This window comes from Drosophila miranda, chromosome 2 (assembly GCF_003369915.1).
Source record: "Drosophila miranda strain MSH22 chromosome 2, D.miranda_PacBio2.1, whole genome shotgun sequence".
In the NCBI taxonomy this organism is placed as follows: domain Eukaryota; kingdom Metazoa; phylum Arthropoda; class Insecta; order Diptera; family Drosophilidae; genus Drosophila; species Drosophila miranda.
In genome coordinates, this window is record NC_046675.1 from 14438877 (window position 1) to 14458834 (window position 19958).

The 19958-nt window shown below is 46.5% G+C and overlaps 1 protein-coding gene across 5 annotated transcripts in view; it reads right to left on the reverse strand.

Moving 5' to 3' along the window:
• Positions 1-19958, reverse strand: part of LOC108156800 (acetylcholinesterase) — a 40744-nt gene that overhangs the window by 8103 nt on the left and 12683 nt on the right. For all 5 annotated transcript variants that reach the window (XM_033389090.1, XM_017288483.2, XM_017288482.2 and 2 more), the window contains 8 exons: positions 17557-18614; positions 15258-15396; positions 14648-15193; positions 14378-14585; positions 9489-9631; positions 8887-9036; positions 2544-2707; positions 2260-2423 (listed from right to left, as the gene is read on the reverse strand). In XM_033389090.1, coding sequence (XP_033244981.1) covers positions 2260-2423; positions 2544-2707; positions 8887-9036; positions 9489-9631; positions 14378-14585; positions 14648-15193; positions 15258-15396; positions 17557-17849 — 1807 coding nt within the window. In that variant the 5' untranslated portion in view covers positions 17850-18614. The remainder of the gene's footprint in view (positions 1-2259; positions 2424-2543; positions 2708-8886; positions 9037-9488; positions 9632-14377; positions 14586-14647; positions 15194-15257; positions 15397-17556; positions 18615-19958) is intronic.

A 19958-nucleotide genomic window follows, 5' to 3' on the forward strand; every position in this document is an offset into this window, starting at 1 on the left:
CGAAAGCAAAGCAAAATCAAATCAATTTCAAAATCAATCTTCCGCCAGTTGGGCCATAAATTTGTGTATATAATGTCCAAATTGATCATATTTCTTGAGCTCGTCTCCGTCCCTCTCTCTCTCGCTCCGACGCGTGCATTTAATTTTGCTAATTTGAATTTAAAAGGCTGAACAAACCATAGATTATACGCTCAGATAATACAAAAAAAAATAAATTGGCACAACATCAGCGCAAACAGTCTGTACGAATTAAACCACATCGAACATTTGAAACACGTGTCGCTAAACGCGCACAACACCAGCACCACTCCATCCACTCCATCCACTCAACCCAAACCGAAACGAAACGGAACGAATCGAATCGAAACCGCAGCCAAGAGAAAAGGCTAACCAACACGGGCCATACAAATTCAAAAAGATATTGTATCTACAGCGTTTTGTATCTCTACTCCAGCACGCGTGCGCCTGAGTTATGACATGGCAATCGCTTATTTATCTCAGTCTCCCCCCAGACCCGATCCAGACCCAGCTGGTGACATTTCGACGTAGTACGGCGGTGCCAGCGTGTCTGGTATCACATCAGGACGAGCGACCAGTTCCCATTGTATAAGATTAATACAAGCTAGATCGGAGAGCGGCGATCGGAGATCGGCGATCCGCGGTTTCTGGGGGCTTCGGGTGAAATTTTAAATGGCCATTAAGGCAAATGGGAAGCATTGTTGGCAAGCGCTTTGACCATAAAGAATAAACCGCTACATATAGAGATGCAAATTAATTAATTTGCCAAATCCAGAACCGGTTCGGGACCTGGGTTTGCGGTTAGAGCTCTGCTAGAAACGGGGACGCGACGCGGGAGACGCTCCCCCTCTCCACACTTCTGGGGAGTGCTAAGTGGAAACTTTTACTTCAGCCAGATCAAAAGTGGAGCTTGTCATATCCGAAAGGCCATCGCGGGCCGAATGATCGATGGGAGAGATATTTGAAGTAAGCGCTTGCACCAGCCCTCGCCTTCGCCTTAGCCAGGGATCATTTGCATACCCGTTCGCTGGATCAATCGATCGGATTTATGTAAAACCAAAATTAGCTCTAAAACCAATACAAGCAAAAACCAAATACAACACAGCAAATTAACATAAATTAAGTTTTTATTAATTGGTGAGCTAGTAATTTCTTTTGTGGCTGTGCTCTCCGCTTCGCCAACCACCAAGCGTCATCCACTGATGCCGGTCCGGACCAGACATTGTGGCGCGCTCCAATACGATTGTGATCTTTCTCCCAAAACCCATAGACCGTCCAACTGTCCACTTATTTTAATGGGCCACAAGCTTTTACAAACTTAAGTGCAAACATAAAATCGGACGCCCACCCTCTCTCTCTGCATACATATATACTTCGAGTAGGTATATGTGTGTGTGTATGTGGCCAGGGCAGGGGACTTATCATTGATCACTGTCAGTGGCATATGCATATTCACATTTCTTTCTCGGTCAGTCGTCCGATCTGTCTAGAAGCTCATTTCCCTGATTGATGCGCACATTTTGGGAGTCTGACAGCGCCGTAAATAAAGGCCTCGGACTCCGAGCTGCGACGAATGCTGCTGCGCATAAATGTCATAAATTAAAAGCATAACTATTAAATCTTTCACCGGAATAAGGCTGGAAACAGTCGAGCCGAGACTCTGACTCACGACTACCACTAAGTCAAAGGGAATAAATCTTGGTAACTGTATCGCAGCTCTGTCTGGTTAATCATCAATCTTTTGAATGAATGTTGCAATCGGCTTACGGATTGTCATGCTAATTGGCACGCCTCGTCGGACCGCGTTCAAAGAAAGCTGAGCGTGAAGTAGGATAGCGATGCATTGGATGAATAACCGATGTCCATTTCATATTTTAATGTTTCGCCTGACCACAGTGAACTCCAGGCGGAGAACATCATCGGAGCTCGTTTTGAGACGCTCGCGTTGAGGTGTGGCACTGTCAGACGCCGACAGCCATTAGCGGGCTTAATGCCACTTTTTTACGATATATCGTGGCGAATACGAAATTTATGTTAATGGTATGGCAAACTTACACAAAACGAAAACAGCACAACGCAACACAAAAAGAACACCGCAGACATAACAGAACAGAACAGAACAGAAACAGAAGTAGAAGTAGAAACCACCTATGACTGTACTTTCATTCAATTGGATTTCTGTGTGCCCATCTATTCATCTGTCCCATCAATCCGGTGGGATCCATAAGGTCGCCCACTCACCTGCCCAACTCCTGACTTTCGGTAAGTAGTCGTTCCAGAAGGAACAGCGGGCCGCCAAGGGGCCGCGTGCCAGTTTCTCGATCTTGTCATCCGTGCTGAATATGTAGTAGACGGGATCCTCCTTGGAGAAGTTTGGCCACTCCTCGCCATCTTGGGCGGGGTTGCTGCAAGGAGAGCTTTCATTATAGCGAGCTGAGCTGGTTGGGGCACTCGCTGAGCCGACGCTGCCATAAAGCAGGCGAAAGCCAAGCGAGCTTTCGGGGAAAAGCTCGTGCTATACTCACCCGGACTTGGCAAACTCGATGACCGCACTGAGCATACGCTTGCCCAACTCGCGCTCCACAGGTCGATACTGCAGAGAGTTGTTCAGCGGCTGACCGAAGAAGTACTCAATCTCATCGCCGTGCATCACGCCCATCCACTCGCCCCACAGCGAGGTACTTGAGCGCTGGAAAAGAGGGGAAAAAGAAAGGAAACGTAAGGAAAAACTCGTACCCAAAAAGAGAGAGAGCTACGCCAGCTGACAGTTTCCCGGCTACCCAGTTTGCCACTGCCGTCGTAAACTCGGCCAGAAATTATGCAGATAAACATCTACCCTTTTTATTTATTTATTTGATTTTGCTCCGCTCGCTGGCTGCTGACTGCTGGCTGCTGGCTCGCGCTGCCTGCAAATGGCAAATATTGTCGCAGCATGCCGCGCGGAGAGGCGCCGCGGAAAAGCCGAACGAATGAATAAATAAATAAATGCCTGGTCGACTGGCAGTCAGCTGGAGCTCCAAGCCCTGTCGCCCTTGACAGGACACGGCAGGAAAGGCCCCGCGTACTCGCCTGTTTACTCGTACGTATCGTACATATCGCGCAGCGGTCCTGGCTGCAATTGCATTTGTCGAGTAGGGAGTGCCCGAGCATCACGTAAATGCGGCGTGTGCATAAGGCCTGGTCCAGCATTGCGTATTTGTCCCATTGGGACAGGTCCCTTAATAGTCCAGAGCTGACGCGACAACATTGGCAATTATACCGCACACGCAAATGATGATTTGCATGTGTTCCTCTTTCATGCGAATGAGGATGATACAGCTTTATTACTTTCACGTTGAAAAAACACTTTCTACCTACGGCTTGATTTAACCAATAAGTTCCTTTTTTACTAGCTTGACTAATTAAGCTTGATAATTAAACCTTATATAACAATTTATGGAGTACTAGTATGTACGAGCTGAATTATATAATACACAATCCGTATTCTAAGAAGGAAGGATGAATCTAGCCATGCACGCTTTGAATCAGTGACAGTAAATAATGATTCTATTTCATTTTTTAGCCGAAAAAAGATCTGATTACGATAGCCGCACAGCAGAAATTTATATACCAATGCAATTCTCTAAGGAAAATCCATCCAAACACAACAAAATTTTAAATTTTACGTTTTAAGGATATTTTTAGGTTATATTCATTTGTGCCAGCCCCCTGCCTACCCCGTCCCACTCGCTTAAGAAACAAATAAAAGTGCACAAGATGGACCGCGATTTATCAAGAATTTACGTTCAAAAAGTAAAATAAAGCCAACCAAAAATAAAATATCGGACGATGACGACGACGTCCCAAAACTTGTTATATTATTAAAAACTAGCTGACTAAGCAAAAAATTTGCGGCAGTATTGTGACATAAGTGTGAAAGATGTTACTTGTGCGAATGGACTTCAAGAACAGGTCTGGATCCGTCCCGACGAGCATACCGTTCAATGGTCCTGGTTTCATCTCAATTTCAGGTACATAGCATCTGGCTTATTATTTTAATTTGATCGCATGACAATGGGGACATTCTTGGCATTAATCATCACTTTCGGATGAGCGGAATATTCAACATTTGGCTCGTACTCAATACTCGATGTGTTTGTTGGCGTTGTCTGCCAATTTCTCTGTGAGTTTTTCTTTGTTCATTTCGTTCATCTCGGGTCTCTTGTGATTGAGAGTCCAGCCATTGTGGCATGCTCACACGCACATTTTCGTTATCATGTTGGATCCGTTTGTCTGTTCTTTCTGCCCAACCATTTCGCATGTTTCTTGCTTTGTTCGTTTGACGGCCCTATGGCAATATTTTGTAACACACATTTATTGTAGCACACCCAAATGGACCAAATTGCTGTTCTTACTAATGATTCGGCATGTGAACCTTTAACAGTCACAAAGCACGTAACACACACACATAAATACATAGATTGTATTGTATTGATTATGTTACATTTTATATGAGATATTTGGATATTGTTCATACAAAAACACTAAGGTCCCGATGAAAAAGGTAAGAAGGAAAGGAAGTACTTACTAAATATGTATGCCATTAATATCGGTCTAGTCGTTTGGGGGGAGTTCGAGTTCAATAATGAAAGTTGAGATTTTTAACCATGTTTACATAAAAATAATTCAGTCAGAAATTGATGTTTCTCTCTGTTGTTAAATAGTTTCCGACTCCCAACTAAGCCCATGATAAATGCTAATTAGGTAATGTACATTGAAAACTTCAGTCTCTTGTAAAGCAAAGCATAAAACAGCCCAATGAGATTCACTTGACCGTAAGTCTATTCCGTAAGCACGGGGTGGACCACTTAGCCCCTCAGCCCAAATTGGCCGCAATCGGGCTTTGCATGAGCTGCACCTTGACAGGCTGGCAGCCAAGTGGCCATCGCTGGAGCTGCCAAGTCGCATAATGAATAGTGTCCGGGATCTGGCAAGGGTAATTCTGGTAATGTGGAACCGTAGCCGGGCTGTAGTGCGCTGCTGATGTTGCTGCCAAGTTGTTGGAAATTTATGCGACTTGGCCGTTGGCTGTCGGGACACACGTCTCCACATGCATATATAAGTCGTACAGTACTCCTGCTCCTGCTCCTGCTCACGCCTTTCGCCTTTTGCCTTTTCGCACAAATAATGAAAAACTGTACGCAGCCATAGCAGAAAATAAACTTTTTTGATTTAAGCGCAAAATTGCAAGCAGCAGAGAAACTTGGACTCTGAGGTCATAATGGGAAACGCCACGGTCGAGTCTAGTTGAGTGGAGTCGCAGTCGCAGTCGGAGGCGAGAAGGCGAGGAGGGAAGTGAAGTGAAGTGGTGGAGAATGGAGTAGGGAGGAGTGGAATATGAAAACTTATTTAAGTGCCAGGCACGTTGCACGCTGCAGTAGTCAGGAGAACTCGGAGCAGAGGAGGACCAGGAACAGGAGCAGCAGAGGAGCCGTGGCTGGTCAGTCAAGCATGTTGGGGGCCCCAGTGGCAACCAAGCAGATAGACAATCTGGCAGGCACTTTAGCAGCTGGCGACCCCATTTGCCATGCTTCGTCGCCCCATCGTGGCCCCGTCACTCTTATTGGACCCGGGCTCGACCCGGCCCGGCCCCTCCTTCTTCGTCTCGTTTATGGGCAAAGTGAGTTACGAGTTTAGTTGCGGCAACTTGACGGTTGTAATTAAAACTAATTTCATTTGCTTTCATTTCCATTTAGGAGCCAGCTCCTGACTGCCAACTGCTGCTGCCACTACCAGTCCAACTGTCTCTGGGCTTGGCGCTGTCCCTGTCGCCGGAGCTGCCCCTGATTCAGCCAATGGATTATTAACAGACGATTGGATTTAAACAATGCATCGACATTGACCCGTCGACCGTCGCACCCTGCACCAATCAGTACGCATTATTGTGATATCAACTGGAAAGAGCAGCGGGTCAACAGCCAGAAGTGTGGCACACGGCGTATGAGTAATACCCTGATTTTGGGAGCCAAATTTGCAGTACAATTACCATTTATCACCAATCAATATCGACTTCAATTCCTAATTATATTCACACATACTCGCATACGAGTAGATATATGTACATATTTCTATTCAGACTTCAGGTAAACGCACAGAAATCAATACGTCCACGCTGCGTATACGCGCTGTGAGGATTGCGTATTGGTTAATCATTAAGCCGATTCAGGTTTATTCTGTTCTGTTCATATTAATCGGGAATCGGCAATCGACAGACGACGGTCGGTAGTAGAAACCGCAGCCAAAGTCGTTTAAACAAATAACTGAGGGAAATTATGCCCCACACGTGCAGGCCATGCGGGCCGTGACCTCGTAAATTGAAGTTTCATTAGTCGATTCTGACTCTGCCCCTGAATCCTCCTCTTCTTCCTCCACCCCCCCACCTAGCTCTGCGCGGCCCGAGTGGGTCGTGATCCGGTAAGGATTGCTACTGCTCCTGCTCCTGTTCCCCTAAGTTGTTGTTTCTGGTTCTTGCCACTGTCTGGCCCCAGAGCTCCTTCTTGGCAGGCAGTGCGTGTAGTTTAATTGGCGCTGTGCGACCGAGTGTATGAGTGTGTGCCTGGTGCCAGGTGCCAGGGGTGGGGGTGTGGGTGTAGCATGTGAGTGCTGTTTATTCGTTTGTGGGTGTGTATTGCGTGAAACTTTTGGTTACCATAATTATGGCGGCCAAGGTTGCCTGCCAGCACCGCCCCAGCAACGATGAAACGACTATGAAACAACAGCGAAAACGACGACAACACGACCCTTGCCCCGGTTGGGTGGCACTGGGACACTATGAAGTCCAATCAAATGGTTTGCACGCGTTCTAGCTGTCTTCAACAAATTGCTTGATTAATTGAAAAAGCCGCACGGACAGGTGGCATGCCGTGGCAGAGCAGCCGTTGCAATCGGAGCACGCGCTGTCCACAGTGGCCATATCACACGGCAATATCTTCATCAACTGGCGGTGATTTTTCAATCATGACAATCACACAAAATACTGTAATTTAAGGGTAAATACATATATACGAACACTCGTAGATTGCAGTATTATCGCAATCGAAGAGCTTGACGGATTAAATGGATAATAAAATTGTTACCAAACGGAAAACCGCATCACGGCTCGAGTCCAAGACACGCAATATTAATTTATGGATCATTAGCTTTTTTTTTTGTTATTTGTTATGTGGGTACCAAAAGATTTCCTAGAAGACTTATGATACGGAAAAAGGCTTGGGAAGTCGTGAATACACTTTTGGAGAAAATAATTGTAGTTCCATCTAATATTTTTCCAGTTTATAAAAAGCATTTATCTCTAATATAGGCTCTAATGTAGCGTCTTTTGATCTATCCAAAGTACCTGACGAACCACTTTTTCATTTCTGCTAAAAATGTTATTTTTTGGTAAAACTGCATTGTAGTTTTAAGAAATTGAACACTAAGAATATATAATCTCTCGCGGATGATATTCGTACTCGGCAGTGTACTGACCAACTCATTTTTAGGCACTAGGCCACAAAATCGACCTGTTTTTTACTCCACGAACCAAAGCCACTTTTTCGGATAGATTCGGGGCTTTAAAACTTTTAATGAATTGAGGTTTTGTTTATGGCAAAGTAATTTATGTCATATTTTCATAGAGGTAGTGCTTCTTTTTTCATATAATTTAAGTATCGTACAACTGGTTTGAACGAATTTTAAAATTCATAAAAGCTGATAATTGCAACTTTTAATCGGATTTAAACACTTTCTAGATTCAGCTTAGAGACTGAGAAATATTAAGCTTTCAAATCCAAGCTGGATAATTTTTTTGCAGTATTTTTTTTTAAATGTGGACTTTAAAAACACATAAAGAATACATAATTGTAAAGGTGCATTACTTAGGCATCGTTAACAGTATGCCTGAACATTCCCATTTATTCTTTAAAGTTTTTTAAAGCCCCAAATGTATCAGAAAAAGTCTGTTTGGTTCTGGGAGTACAAATGCTGTGTCATAGTGTAGTTTGAAGCCATAAAGTTAACAGTTTACTTTAGTTTTATACGAACCACAAGATACGGAATAAATCAACCTTTAAAGTTAAACTTTAACCCTACGCTGCAAAGGTTCCAGAACTTTTGCTCAAACAATTTACAATAATTATGGGGGCCATAAATAACACTGATTGGATTGTCTTCTATGCTCGAGCTATTCTTGGCAGAGGCACACACTCATCTGTGACATGCACCTGACCCCATTCCGGCTAGAAAACTTTCGCTTTCAGTTCTGTTCTGCAGATTAGCCGCAAGCTCTGCTCTTACGTGGCCACCGGCGCCAGAGCCCGAGCGCCACTCAGGATCCCGGCATAGCCTGCCCATCAGCCCGACATTAATAATTAAGGCAGGCACAGTCACGTTGACATTTTCCGCTACCGACGCCGACGCCGCTGCCGCTGCGTTGGCTACTGCGGCAGGCCCTCTTGTCGTATTCGTATTCGTGTCTGCTACGGGAGGATTCCGCTCCGCTCCGGCCGGTCTCCGGTCTCCGGTCTCTGGCCGCCATTAGCCTTGTGTGCAATTTTAATGACAAACAAATTGCAGTTGCCAGCCTTTCCTCCGGTCTCGCATGCATTTTTGCTTTCGCGCCACTTGCGCCCCATTTGACCGCATTTCGATTGGACGCACGCGCTTCAACGCCATCTTACGTGTCAGAGCCTGAGAAATATTTAATGATTTGCCGCCAGTGGACGGTGGAACGCGAACGGACAAAAAGCGAGTACGTATACGTAATATAATCACTCAGGAATGCAGTTCTGGATCTCTACAGTATACTCTTTAACCATTCTATTGGTATACCCCCAAATTCCCTTTACTCACATGTTTAAAGAAGTAGTAGTGCACAGAGGCGCCTCGCTCGGCCAGCGCCTGGGCATACTCGTTGGTGGGGCAGGTGAAGAAGTGATCGCCCACGGCGTGTCCGATTTGCTGCTGGTTCTGATAGCCCGGATTGCCCTCCCAGCTGGTGTACTGTGAACAGAGAGAGAGAGAGAGAGAGAGGAGGAGGGATTACAACGCAGCCCCAATGAGGTGGCCCCAACTCAATCATGGCCATTATGTAAGGCTGTTAAGCTGTCTGTTTAGTCGACTTCCGCTCGATTAATCTCGAAACTAGGCACTCCTGCAGGGCTGCTAATCCTGGAGCTGTCAAATCCATTTCTACAAGTGACGCATGGAACTGCAAAATTAGCTTTTCTGGCGACAGGACAAACTAAATGAATAAAGCCCCTGAATGGGGTTTCAATCAGGCTTCCGACGTTGCCTGCATGTGGCAGGCGCGTGTTGCAACATGTGACGCAGTCTGCAGTTGTCATCAAACCAGCGTCATGCGGGCACTACTGCCCCTCCCCGTCCGATGAACGAATGCAGTTGTCGGGTGCATTCATAGGTGCGCCATTGTCTCGTGTGGCATGCACTCTTACCTGGAATATGATGGCCTCTCGCTCCGCCTGTGTTGCTTTGCCGAAAATGTTGTTCATAATCTCCAGATACTTGTCGCGCGGCAGGGCGGTGGCATCGTCCTTATCGAAGTAATCGATGAAATCGTACAGCAAGAAGTAGGTACCTGCAACGAGAACGGGATGCTAGTGAACAAAGCGAGGTCATGCCGCCACAATGTGCAGGATGAGGACTGCGGTGAGTGGATTGGGGGGGTGGGACGCTGTTACTGCCACTGGTAGTCGGACTGGAGCTCGACGAGGGTCTGCTGGCGAATCCTAAAAAACAATTACCACTGCAGGCCGCTGAGGGCGGCGCTTCAAGATTCCGACTCACAATAGACGGGTCGTGCCAAGGACGTTGAGAGCAACATTAACCCCACGACCTGCCAGCAGCAACAACAGCAATTGCAACCGCTGCATAAGCCACAAGAGGGGGTGGCTTGGAAGGGCATGTATGAAGCAAAAAAAAAGTAAAAACAAGAGCAAAATAGAATAGGCAAACACTCACACGCTCAGAGAAACGACAACAGAAACTAGCCACGACCGCAGCCAGGACCAAGCCGAGAACAAAGCGGCTCCTTGCTGCCTTTTATTAACTTAATTTTTATGGCACTTGTTGTTGCCGCTCTCCACCTCTCGCCAGGCCTTGTCTTTGTGGCACACTTCAAATACGAACACACTAACGAACCATAATTGCTGCCACCCACAAAACTCGTTCATGTAGCAACAGCAAACACAGCAGCAGACTGTGTGTGTGTGTGCTTGTTTGTATCTGTGTGAACTGACGCCACCACACGGGCCACGCCACCCATTGCCGAATCATTTTGCTGGCTCTATGTGTTGATGTTTGCCGGGATTCAAGTAAAGCCCAAAAATTATGCAAAGCCATGAACAAGACGGTTTCATTCGAATTTCCAAGCATTTAGCTAAATCTGGCCCAAAATATCCCCAAGTCACGTCCAAAATTGTGGCATTGCATGCACTAGTTTCTCGAGGCAAGACTTTCATCAAACGGGAATATTTTCATAGGATTGAAGGATTCTCTGGTTCCAGCTAAGAGTTGGTAAGTACGGCAGCAATTTTGATATTACGAATCATTTCGAATCAACCAGTTGCTGATTATATTTTTGTATCTTAAATTCTTGTTTTAAAACGACTCCCAGAACTGCTGTACTGTGGCGTGGCATCAAGCGTACGCTTTTAATTAAATTGCCAGAAACACACACTCTGTGGCCACAAATGTTTCGGCTTTCTGCGGCTACTTCCCGCTCTCCCCAAACGAGCGCCGTCGAACACACACAGAGCCATGTAAATATGCTTTTAATGAGTGTATAATTGAGTTAGAGGCACCAACAGGAACAGGAACAGGACCAGAAACGGAAACGGAAACATCGAGCTGATTCGATGGAGCACTGGCCAGGCCCGAGGCAGAACGCGGAGCAATTAGCAGGCAAACAAGCCATGGCTGGCAGAGACATTCGCTCACACACCACCCCGAGCCCACCCCGAGCCCACTCGAGAAGAAGCAACCAAATTTAAATTATTTAAACACCAAGAATTCGTCGCCCTGCAATGGCTAAATAATTCATGGAATTCTCGTACTTCTGGCCTGCACTCGATTGAACGGCAATGTCAAGGAATTGCTTGATATTTAGAACCTGAACTTTTAGTTCAATCAATATTAAAGTGTCAGCTAAAAGAAGGAACACTTTGCGTCCTTGGGAAGAGCAGCAATTGCAATCGTGGGTACCTCGAATCAGGCTTGTATTAATTGTGAAAATTGAACACATATTAAAATACAGATCTTTCCAAAAAAAAAAATAGATAAATAAATAAATCAAAAACATAAATGGTGGATATAAATATAATGTAATTAAATATATTAAATGCACGTAGGGGTTACAAATTATAGGTATATTGGGTAATGTCGCAAGTTCAGATTCACACAATGTACAGGGATAACATTGCATATTAGAATTAAAATATAATCACTCACTTCATCGTCGATTCTTAAAGGGAGAGACAGTGTCTTTGGGCATGCAGCTCTGCGGCTTTGGCTGATGTTCCTCACCTATCTATGGGCCTACCCTGCCATCAGCTGAGCCGCCCTATTCACTGTTTCTATCCCAATCCAATATGATTTAATAAAAAATTGCGACAAAATTAAGCTTTAAAGAAAAGTAAAAAGAAGTAGATCTGATGACCATATGGAAAATTTTTTCCAAATATACCAAAAATATTTTTTATTTTTTAAATTAAAAAACATTATTAATTTTCCCAAGCTTCCTTAGTGGAATATATGTTTATTCGGGTTTCTTTACTGAGGACTTGCTTGGACTAGATTTCACTTCGAGCACGAAGCTTCGTACCACTTTCAGGCCAATACAAGTAAATTTATCTAAGCAAATATTTTATTTAGAATAAAAATTAGGGACATGCTCACCACAGATCCACGTACATGGATGTACATGTAGAAGTAACTGTGAAGGGACGAAGGACGAAAGGCGGGCAACCGAATTTGTCAAACAAAAACAGAAAAGGATGCTTTCATGTGCGCGGCACATCGCAATATATTTGAGTTTGTATTCGTATTCGTATTCGTATTGTTGCAAGTGCTAGATGACCTTGAACTCACAAACACTCCCAAACCAAACACACACACACACACACACACACATACACAGTCAAGCAGCACACGCTCACACAAACAGCGAGGCTCGGTATACCTCGTCGTGGCAGTCGCCTGGCGGGCACGCACGCACACCTTGGCCAAGAGAACAGCGGAGAAACAGGCAACAAACGCCACTGCTGGCTACGAATAAAAATGTAAGCTGCAACAGGAATAGAAAGAGAGAGCCCGACAGAGAGAGGGCAATAACAGCAGCTGTGAGCAATGAGTGAAAGTGAGCAGAAAGCACACGCGTCTGCTGGCAAGGCGGCGACGGCGACGGCGACGGCAACAAGAAATCGAAAGCGGGCCAAAAGCACGAAGTAAAGCCACGGCACAAAAGCCCCCGAGAATCTTCTTCAATCTGTTATACGAACAACAAAAGCAACATATACACCCACCCACAACCTCGTCCTGCGGCGGCTCGCGAAATAATAAGAAAGGAAAACGCAAACCGAAAACTTGTTCCAAGTGCGCCATTTTCTGACCTGGGACGAAAAGCAGCAGCAGTCCCCCCCCCCCCCCCCAATGTCCCTTACAGAGAATATATATCGTATGTATTAAGAAGAGTTTCCAAAAGTAGATCTAAACATTCTCGTTGCACTCGAAAAAAGAGCCGACTGCGATCTTTAAAGTGTACGCTGCCTGTAGGGAATGCCTTTAAATAGTGAAATATTATGCATATAATACTACAATAGTTTAGCACTTCTGCTCTTCTGCAAGGGTAAAATAATTACAGCCAAACTTTAAGTCGGAGCTTCCACAACCCACCACCCCCTCAACCATAATAATACGGCCCTGGACGTGGACGTAACCCCCCCACTCTAAACGACAATGCTGCGGCACGTGTGGCACTCACGCGTCCCGTTCCGCCCATCAAGATGAGGGCTCGCTTTTTGCTACCTGCTGCTTTCTGCTTGCCACCAGCCCCAGCCAGGCCCCCTGTCAACTGAACGAAATATATTTAAATAATTTATGATGCCGCCCTGCACAGCTGAGCGCCCTCCTCCCCCCCTTCGACGAAGCCCGGACTGTGTGTGGGTGAGTGTGTATCTGTGACCGAGTGGGTTTGTGCGTGCCTTGCTCGATTTTTTTTTTCCCGGGGACGCCGCCATTTGCGTGGGCGAGTCTGGCGAGTTCAGCTCCCGGCAGGTCTTGGTCTGGGTCGGGGTCTGAACTCGTGCTGTATTCAAGCATACGACCAACGACTCTGGTGCGTTGACACGCACCGCAATCGGAGTTTAAAGTTTGTGCAATTCGTTTGCGGCGACAAAAGCCGCAAGAGCCAGAGTCAGAGCCATTTCCCAAAGCCAGAAGAGCCAGCAATGCACAACATTATACAAAGTGCAGTTTTGTGAGGGCAGCGGAGGGTGGGGCAACCACAGATGTGGCAGGAGCAGCATCAGAAGGACCAGCCCCAGCACCAGCAACGAACTAAGCGCCACCCCAGTGTCATGCAATAAACCATAAAAATTAAGCACTCGAGCCAACAGAAAGCAGCAAATGCATTACGAGCTGCGGCACTCAAAATGTACTGAGGACTGGAAATTTCTGAAAGGAAAAGCAGTGCGGGCTAAGCCGCACCACACTTCGATGGTACGAGTATCCGAGTGTAGCCATGGAAACCCGTGTAACGACAAGAATAAAATGCATTTTGTCTGGCATTCAGGCAACAGCTATTGTAGCACCAGAAAATATATACATATATATACATATATAGGTATATAGTATAATGAAAGTGTAGTTGTAGTTGCACAAAAGTAATAAAATCACAAAAAGGATGAAGAGCGAGAGCGAGCTGCAGCAAAAAGTTTGCTGGCATCGGGTAGGGGATGGTGGGGTATGGCAGGGGATGGCAGGGGGATAGCAGGGGATGGGAAAGATGGCTTGGCAAACAACATTGGCAATGGGTAGTACTTTGTTTCGGATAAAGTTTAGCGCTGACGTCAGCCGCAGAGGATGCAACAATAGACGCAAGGATAACAGCGCCAGAGATAGATGAGAAAAAGAGTGAAGGAGTGGAAGAGCGGAGGAGTGGGAGAGGGGGCGGATAGGATTTTGAACAAGAGCTGCTCTTGATGAAGTCGCGGCAAAAAGGAAATTGAAGCAAGTCTTTAGCCATCCTGAGAGATTCATTGCCTCAGGGGCTTCAGGAGCCCCAGCGGCCTCAGGGGATAGGGAAAAGCAATGAGTTAAGACTTACCCTCATCCCTGACATTTCCCATTAGTATGTCGTAGTCCTTGAGATCCGCCGTCTTCATCAGGGTCATGGGATCCGCCGGCAGGAAGGCCCCGTCTATGGTCGGGGCAGATGGGAAACTGAGGATGCCCGAGTACGAGTTCCATTGCTGCACCGAAATGGTCTTGGCGTCCACGCCCCGCATGCAGCTCATCACGTGAGCGGGATTGGTCTGCGGAAAGGGCAGAGGCTCTACAATCTAGACCGGAAATCCGGAAGGCGTTCAGGACTCACCTTCAGCATCGAGGCATTGCAGTTGCAGTCGTTGATCAGCGCCTTTCCGATCTCCACGGCCTTCTCGGAGGTCATGTGGCTCCAGGGTGCGTTCATGGTGCCCGACTGCATCATGGCCCGCTTGACCACGCCCCGCGTCACGGGCGACACCAGCTGGGCGTTCACCGAGCTGGAGCCCGCCGACTCCCCGAACATGGTCATCCACTCGGGATTGCCGCCGAAGGCGTGCGCATTGTCCTTCAGCCAGCGGATGGCCAGCGCCTGGTCCCAGAGCCCCACATTGCCGGGTGCCTCCTCGGCGAAGTCTGCCGGCATTTCCGGCGCCAGATGGAGGAAACCAAAGGCCCCCACGCGATACTGGAAGGAGGCCACTATCACATTCCCCACGGCCGCCATGATGTCCGCGTTGTAGATGTCCAGGGTGGCCGAGCCGGTCATGAATCCCCCTCCGTAGATCCAGATCAGAATGGGCAATCCATTGGTCGTGTTCTGCGGATTACCATTGTGGATCAGGTGGTCCGTGTCCGCCGGCTTGGAGCCCGAGTGCTGAGGGGAGGAAACTCTCTGCTAGAGCGGATCAATGTTACTCGGAAAAGGTCGACCCACTCACCTCGGCACCATTGGCGCCTCTTCCATGGCGTAGACGCGCCTTGGCCGGCGCCCAAACGTTGATGTACAGGCAGTCCTCGGAAACATTGGTGTTGGGGTTCCAGATCTCCTCACCGGAGAAACCCGGAAAGTATTCGTAGCTGTGGGAAGAGCAGAGGAAGAGCAGTCTTGATTAGTGACTGACCCATATGCGATATGCAAATCAAAGACCGGGTGTCCACTCTCCCCATCTGGAATTCGGTCACGCCAATTACGAAAAGCTAACCAGCTGTGTTATTTATTTTACGTGTATTTGCTCTCTTCCGTTTTTCTCGTTTGACTTCCCCTACCCCCCCTCCCCCACGCACACACACACTTTCGTGGCGCTTCCACCCCCCCTCTGGGCCGGGCCTACAATTTGACATAGTTTTTCCGCCTTATAAATGTTGAATACCTCGAATCGATATCTCTACGCATTCGTATAAAGCTCAGCATTTGTCTGTCCCTTCCTGTAGATACACACAGATACGCACACACACACACCCGTGCGTACAGCCGTACATCCGTGTGTGCGTGTGTGTGTGGGTGTATGTCTAGGTGTGTTTGGCTTCGTGTCCATTAAAATTAACTTTGCCGTTTCGCATAAAAGTAATTTATCACAGACGCGACGCAGAGAGCAAGAGGCGATTTCCCTCGCCGCTTTCTCTTTCTCTTTCCTCTTCCGCTACCTTTATCTCTATATTTTTCTAATTTTCTTTTGCCACACACACACATTGATGACTTTCCATTAGGGTGTGTGGCAATGCTAGAGCCAATTACAGCCCTATCTCTCAAGAGAAGAGCAAAAAGCAGTTCCCCAAAGCAGCAGCACAACCCAATGATATCAATACTGCCACGCATCAAAGATGTTGAAGTCCATCCCACGCAATATATTAAATATTTATGGTTGCTAATTGCAACATTTAGTGCAAGAAGTAGACTCAGGCAGGCATAATCATAAATAGTTAATCCATTCAATTCAAGAAACAAGCCATCGTAGGTCCCATCCGGATATACGCACTTTAAATTGCGGCAACAAATAATTTAAATAAAATTCTAGTTCTATCCAATCGAAGATCCTAAGGCGAATATGGTACATTATAAACAGGGACATCGAAAGGGATCTAAAGGTTCCTAAAGTGGGTGATGGAAGCTTCATGCAGCAGAAGGATGTCCTAATGGACTAGCCAGACGTCCAACAACCCAGCCAAGAAAAAGAAGACTCAAAAGGTGCCATCCACTGAATCTCCCTACAAGATCCCTACAATAATATTCCCTTAATTCTATGTATTCATCACCTGTGATGTATTGTTCTTTCCCTTAAATGAAAAACTGGATTAGTTTCCCAATAAACTCGTTTATAAAAACCTACATATTTTACCCAAGAAAAAATAAAAAAATATTTCACGAATTTAAAGTAATGGCATTAAACATTTCCGAAATATACTCGTATATCTGCCAGCAATTTTGCTATTTTAAACAATCTTAATGGGGCTTGGCTATTTATTGTTGATTGTTTAGTTGGCACACAAATTGGCTAACTGCATTTCGATTTCCAAATGGTATTCTATTCAATTATGAATCGGATTAGCCTGCCGTTAAATTGTTAAATTCAGACAAAAATACTTAAACCACTATAATTGTCCACAGCTTATGATTTGTTAGGAACTAATGCCAAAATAAATAAACCTGGGTACAAAATTATGGTAATGCATCGCATTATACAAAACATAGAGATTCTCCTTCAAAGAGATATTAAATAATAGTTTCCTGACAGTCGCAAAAATATTTAATTCAACTTTTAAATGCCTTAAGCCCTAGCATAATTGATTTATCTTTGAAGCACTTCCAAACGTTAGGAGATGGCCCTTCGGTGACTCTCCTCTCCTCAATGTTTGGTAACTTTGCGACTACTTCAAAAGCAATCTTTCTACTTAAACAGATTGGCATTTTTCTTTTCCATTAATAGTTTTCTGTAGCATTTCGGCTGTCATTTTTACGAGTTTCCCAACAGCGATTCGGCCAGGACTTTGTCGGTCGTAAATAATTAAATGCAAACACGATGCAATTGCAGGCTGCAGAGCAAACTTGGAGGCGACCCCTCTGGCTGTCGTCTTTTGTTTGACCGGCATTTTGCATGCGGCATGACGTCACTAGCAACAGTTAGGTCAACACCGTGCTGCAACTGCAGCCGGGCTCCGATTTGTTGTTTCTGGGTCAGCTGCAGAAGTGGAACACCCTGGCCCAACAGTCACCACCCCACCAACAATCCCCCGACTTACCGCTCTTGGACGCAGGTCGCAGATAGTCGAGTGGCGTCTAGGACGCCGTGCCAGGGCTCCGCCGGTACCGGTTTGCGAAAGCGCAGGTCCTCGACTGGCGGCTTGGCGTAGGGGATGCCCGTATAGACGTGCACTTCGCGGCCCTGCACCGTCACCGAACGGCCGCGCACCGGCCCCGACGATGTCTGCACCACCAGGCGATCGATGACGCCGCAGACGCCGGAGAGGTGCAGCGAAAGTATCAGCAGCGCCGCGGCCAGCGCATAGAAGAGGCTGTGCTGAAGGGAGCCCATGACGCGGATGCGCGGCAGCGCCGGAAGCAGATGCGCAATTCGCGCGGTCCTGTGTCCTACTTGACGCTGTGACGTCACCTGCAAATGGTCTCGTCTTTGGGGCCCGGCTAGCAGTAGCAGTTGGCTCTGCGGCTTACGGCTTACGGCTTACGGCTTGGGCTTGGGCTCGGGGCTTACGGCTTACGGTCGATGTTGAACGGCTCTGGTTTTGCGGTTTCTGGTTGTTGGGATTTGGCGGATTGAGTATTCTTCTGAATGTTGGCAACTCGACTCGACTGTTGCTCTCTGCTACATCTGCACTACTGCAACCCACTACGCAACCATCGGCGAAGGACTATTATCCGGTTGTGCTTGCTGGTGCTGCTGGTGCTGCTGCTGCTGCTGCCACAGTTGCCACTTGAAGCTGCCGTATGTGTCTTGCACTAAACATTCTTCCAAAGCCTTTGCTCGGTCTCCCTTCGGCCTGGCCTAGGACGTGGCTCGGGGCTGGGGACTGGGAACTGTGGACTGGGGACTGGGCTCTTGGAATTCCACTGAAGTCAGGGTGTACGGCTTTGGCTTTGTGCAGCTGTTGCACTTTTGCAGCGGTGTTTCCTATGCGCTTCCTGCGCCTACCCTCGGCTCTGCTCTGCTCTGCTCTGCTCGGCTCGGCTCTCCTCGGCTCTCTTCGGCTCTCCTCGGGTTGACTTTCCTTTCCTTTCCGTTCCGTTCCGGTATGGTCTGATGGTCGGATCTCTCTGGTCTGCTCCTCTCTGTGTGTTTAAACTGCAAATAGAAAGGACAGGCATTAGGGTATTTGTCTTAGTTTCCTGCCAGTTGGTACAGCAGTGGGCGTGTGCTCCGAGGTTTGTTTAATTTCTCTTTCTCTGCTCTCTTTTTGCTGCTTTTTCCGGTGCCTTTCTGCTACTTTTCTGCTGCTGTCACCACAAAAGTACAAGTCGACTCCTCTGGTGCTTCGTCTTCGTCGTCGTCTGCCCCCGTTTGTATGCTACAGTATTTAAGTGTGTTTGCATTTGTCTCTGTCGTACAAATGTCTGCATCAGTGTGCAGTGTGTGTGTGTGTGTGTGTGTGTGTTTACCACTTCAGCAGAGATGCAAATGCCCCCCACAGACCCCATCCACCGTCTCGGCTTGCATTCAAAAGTTTCCGAGTGCTGCCCCATTCCCCTCCCCACCCCACCCCACCCCACCTGCACATTGGGGCCACTCACAGCTCACAGCTGCTCTCGAGATCCGTATATCGTTTTCTAAGGCTGTTTCGTCTCCTTCAAGCTTTCGGAAACGTCGTTAAACATAATTTCTTATATATGCTGTCATAAAACTGTCACTTGACCGATTTATGCAAATATTTTATGGCCCAGCCGACATCTTGATTCAAGAAATCGTAAATTGAGGGGTCGGTCACTTGATTTAATTGGAAATGCAACGCAATAACATGCCTTCCAGGCCTCAACTTTAGATACATACAAGCACTGAGAACTAATTAGCAACTCGCAGTATGTGTTGCCCCACAAACAGTCGTACTTTTTGCTATACGTGTCATATAAGGGGTCCAGGGAGTTCTTCGCCACTAGTTCTAATGTATTGCAATGAAGTACTAGCCATATATCCTTAGTTTTAAGTTAAAGTTTCAATTTTACAAAGTAATCCTCTGTATAAGATGCAAAATCACTCTACAACTTGGGATATTCCCTAAAACCTTCAAACTTCCCACAAATTTAGTGAGTTTATCCCAAAAATATGATATTTTGGACCATATTTTGTGAGAGTTAAGCAAAGTTACCCCTTAGATGCACTTTTATATCTTTATTTCTCCGGAAAGGACTTCCCTTTCTTTAATGCGTCATTTAGAATGATCGAGCGTCGATCTCCATGCTTTTCTCAGTATATTCTCGCCGTATATTCGGTATTTTCTTTAGTGTGACCGCGCATTTATGGATTATTAATAAAACCTAGGGATGCCGTTGGCTGTTATAGGTTAGAACGGCGCTTCCGTACTGACTGATAGGTATTACCATCCTACCACAATTTTTATAAAAGTAAGTACGTTTTGTAGCCTAGCTTAATTCGCAATTGTTCTCTTATTATCACCAAAGATTATCCGTAAAA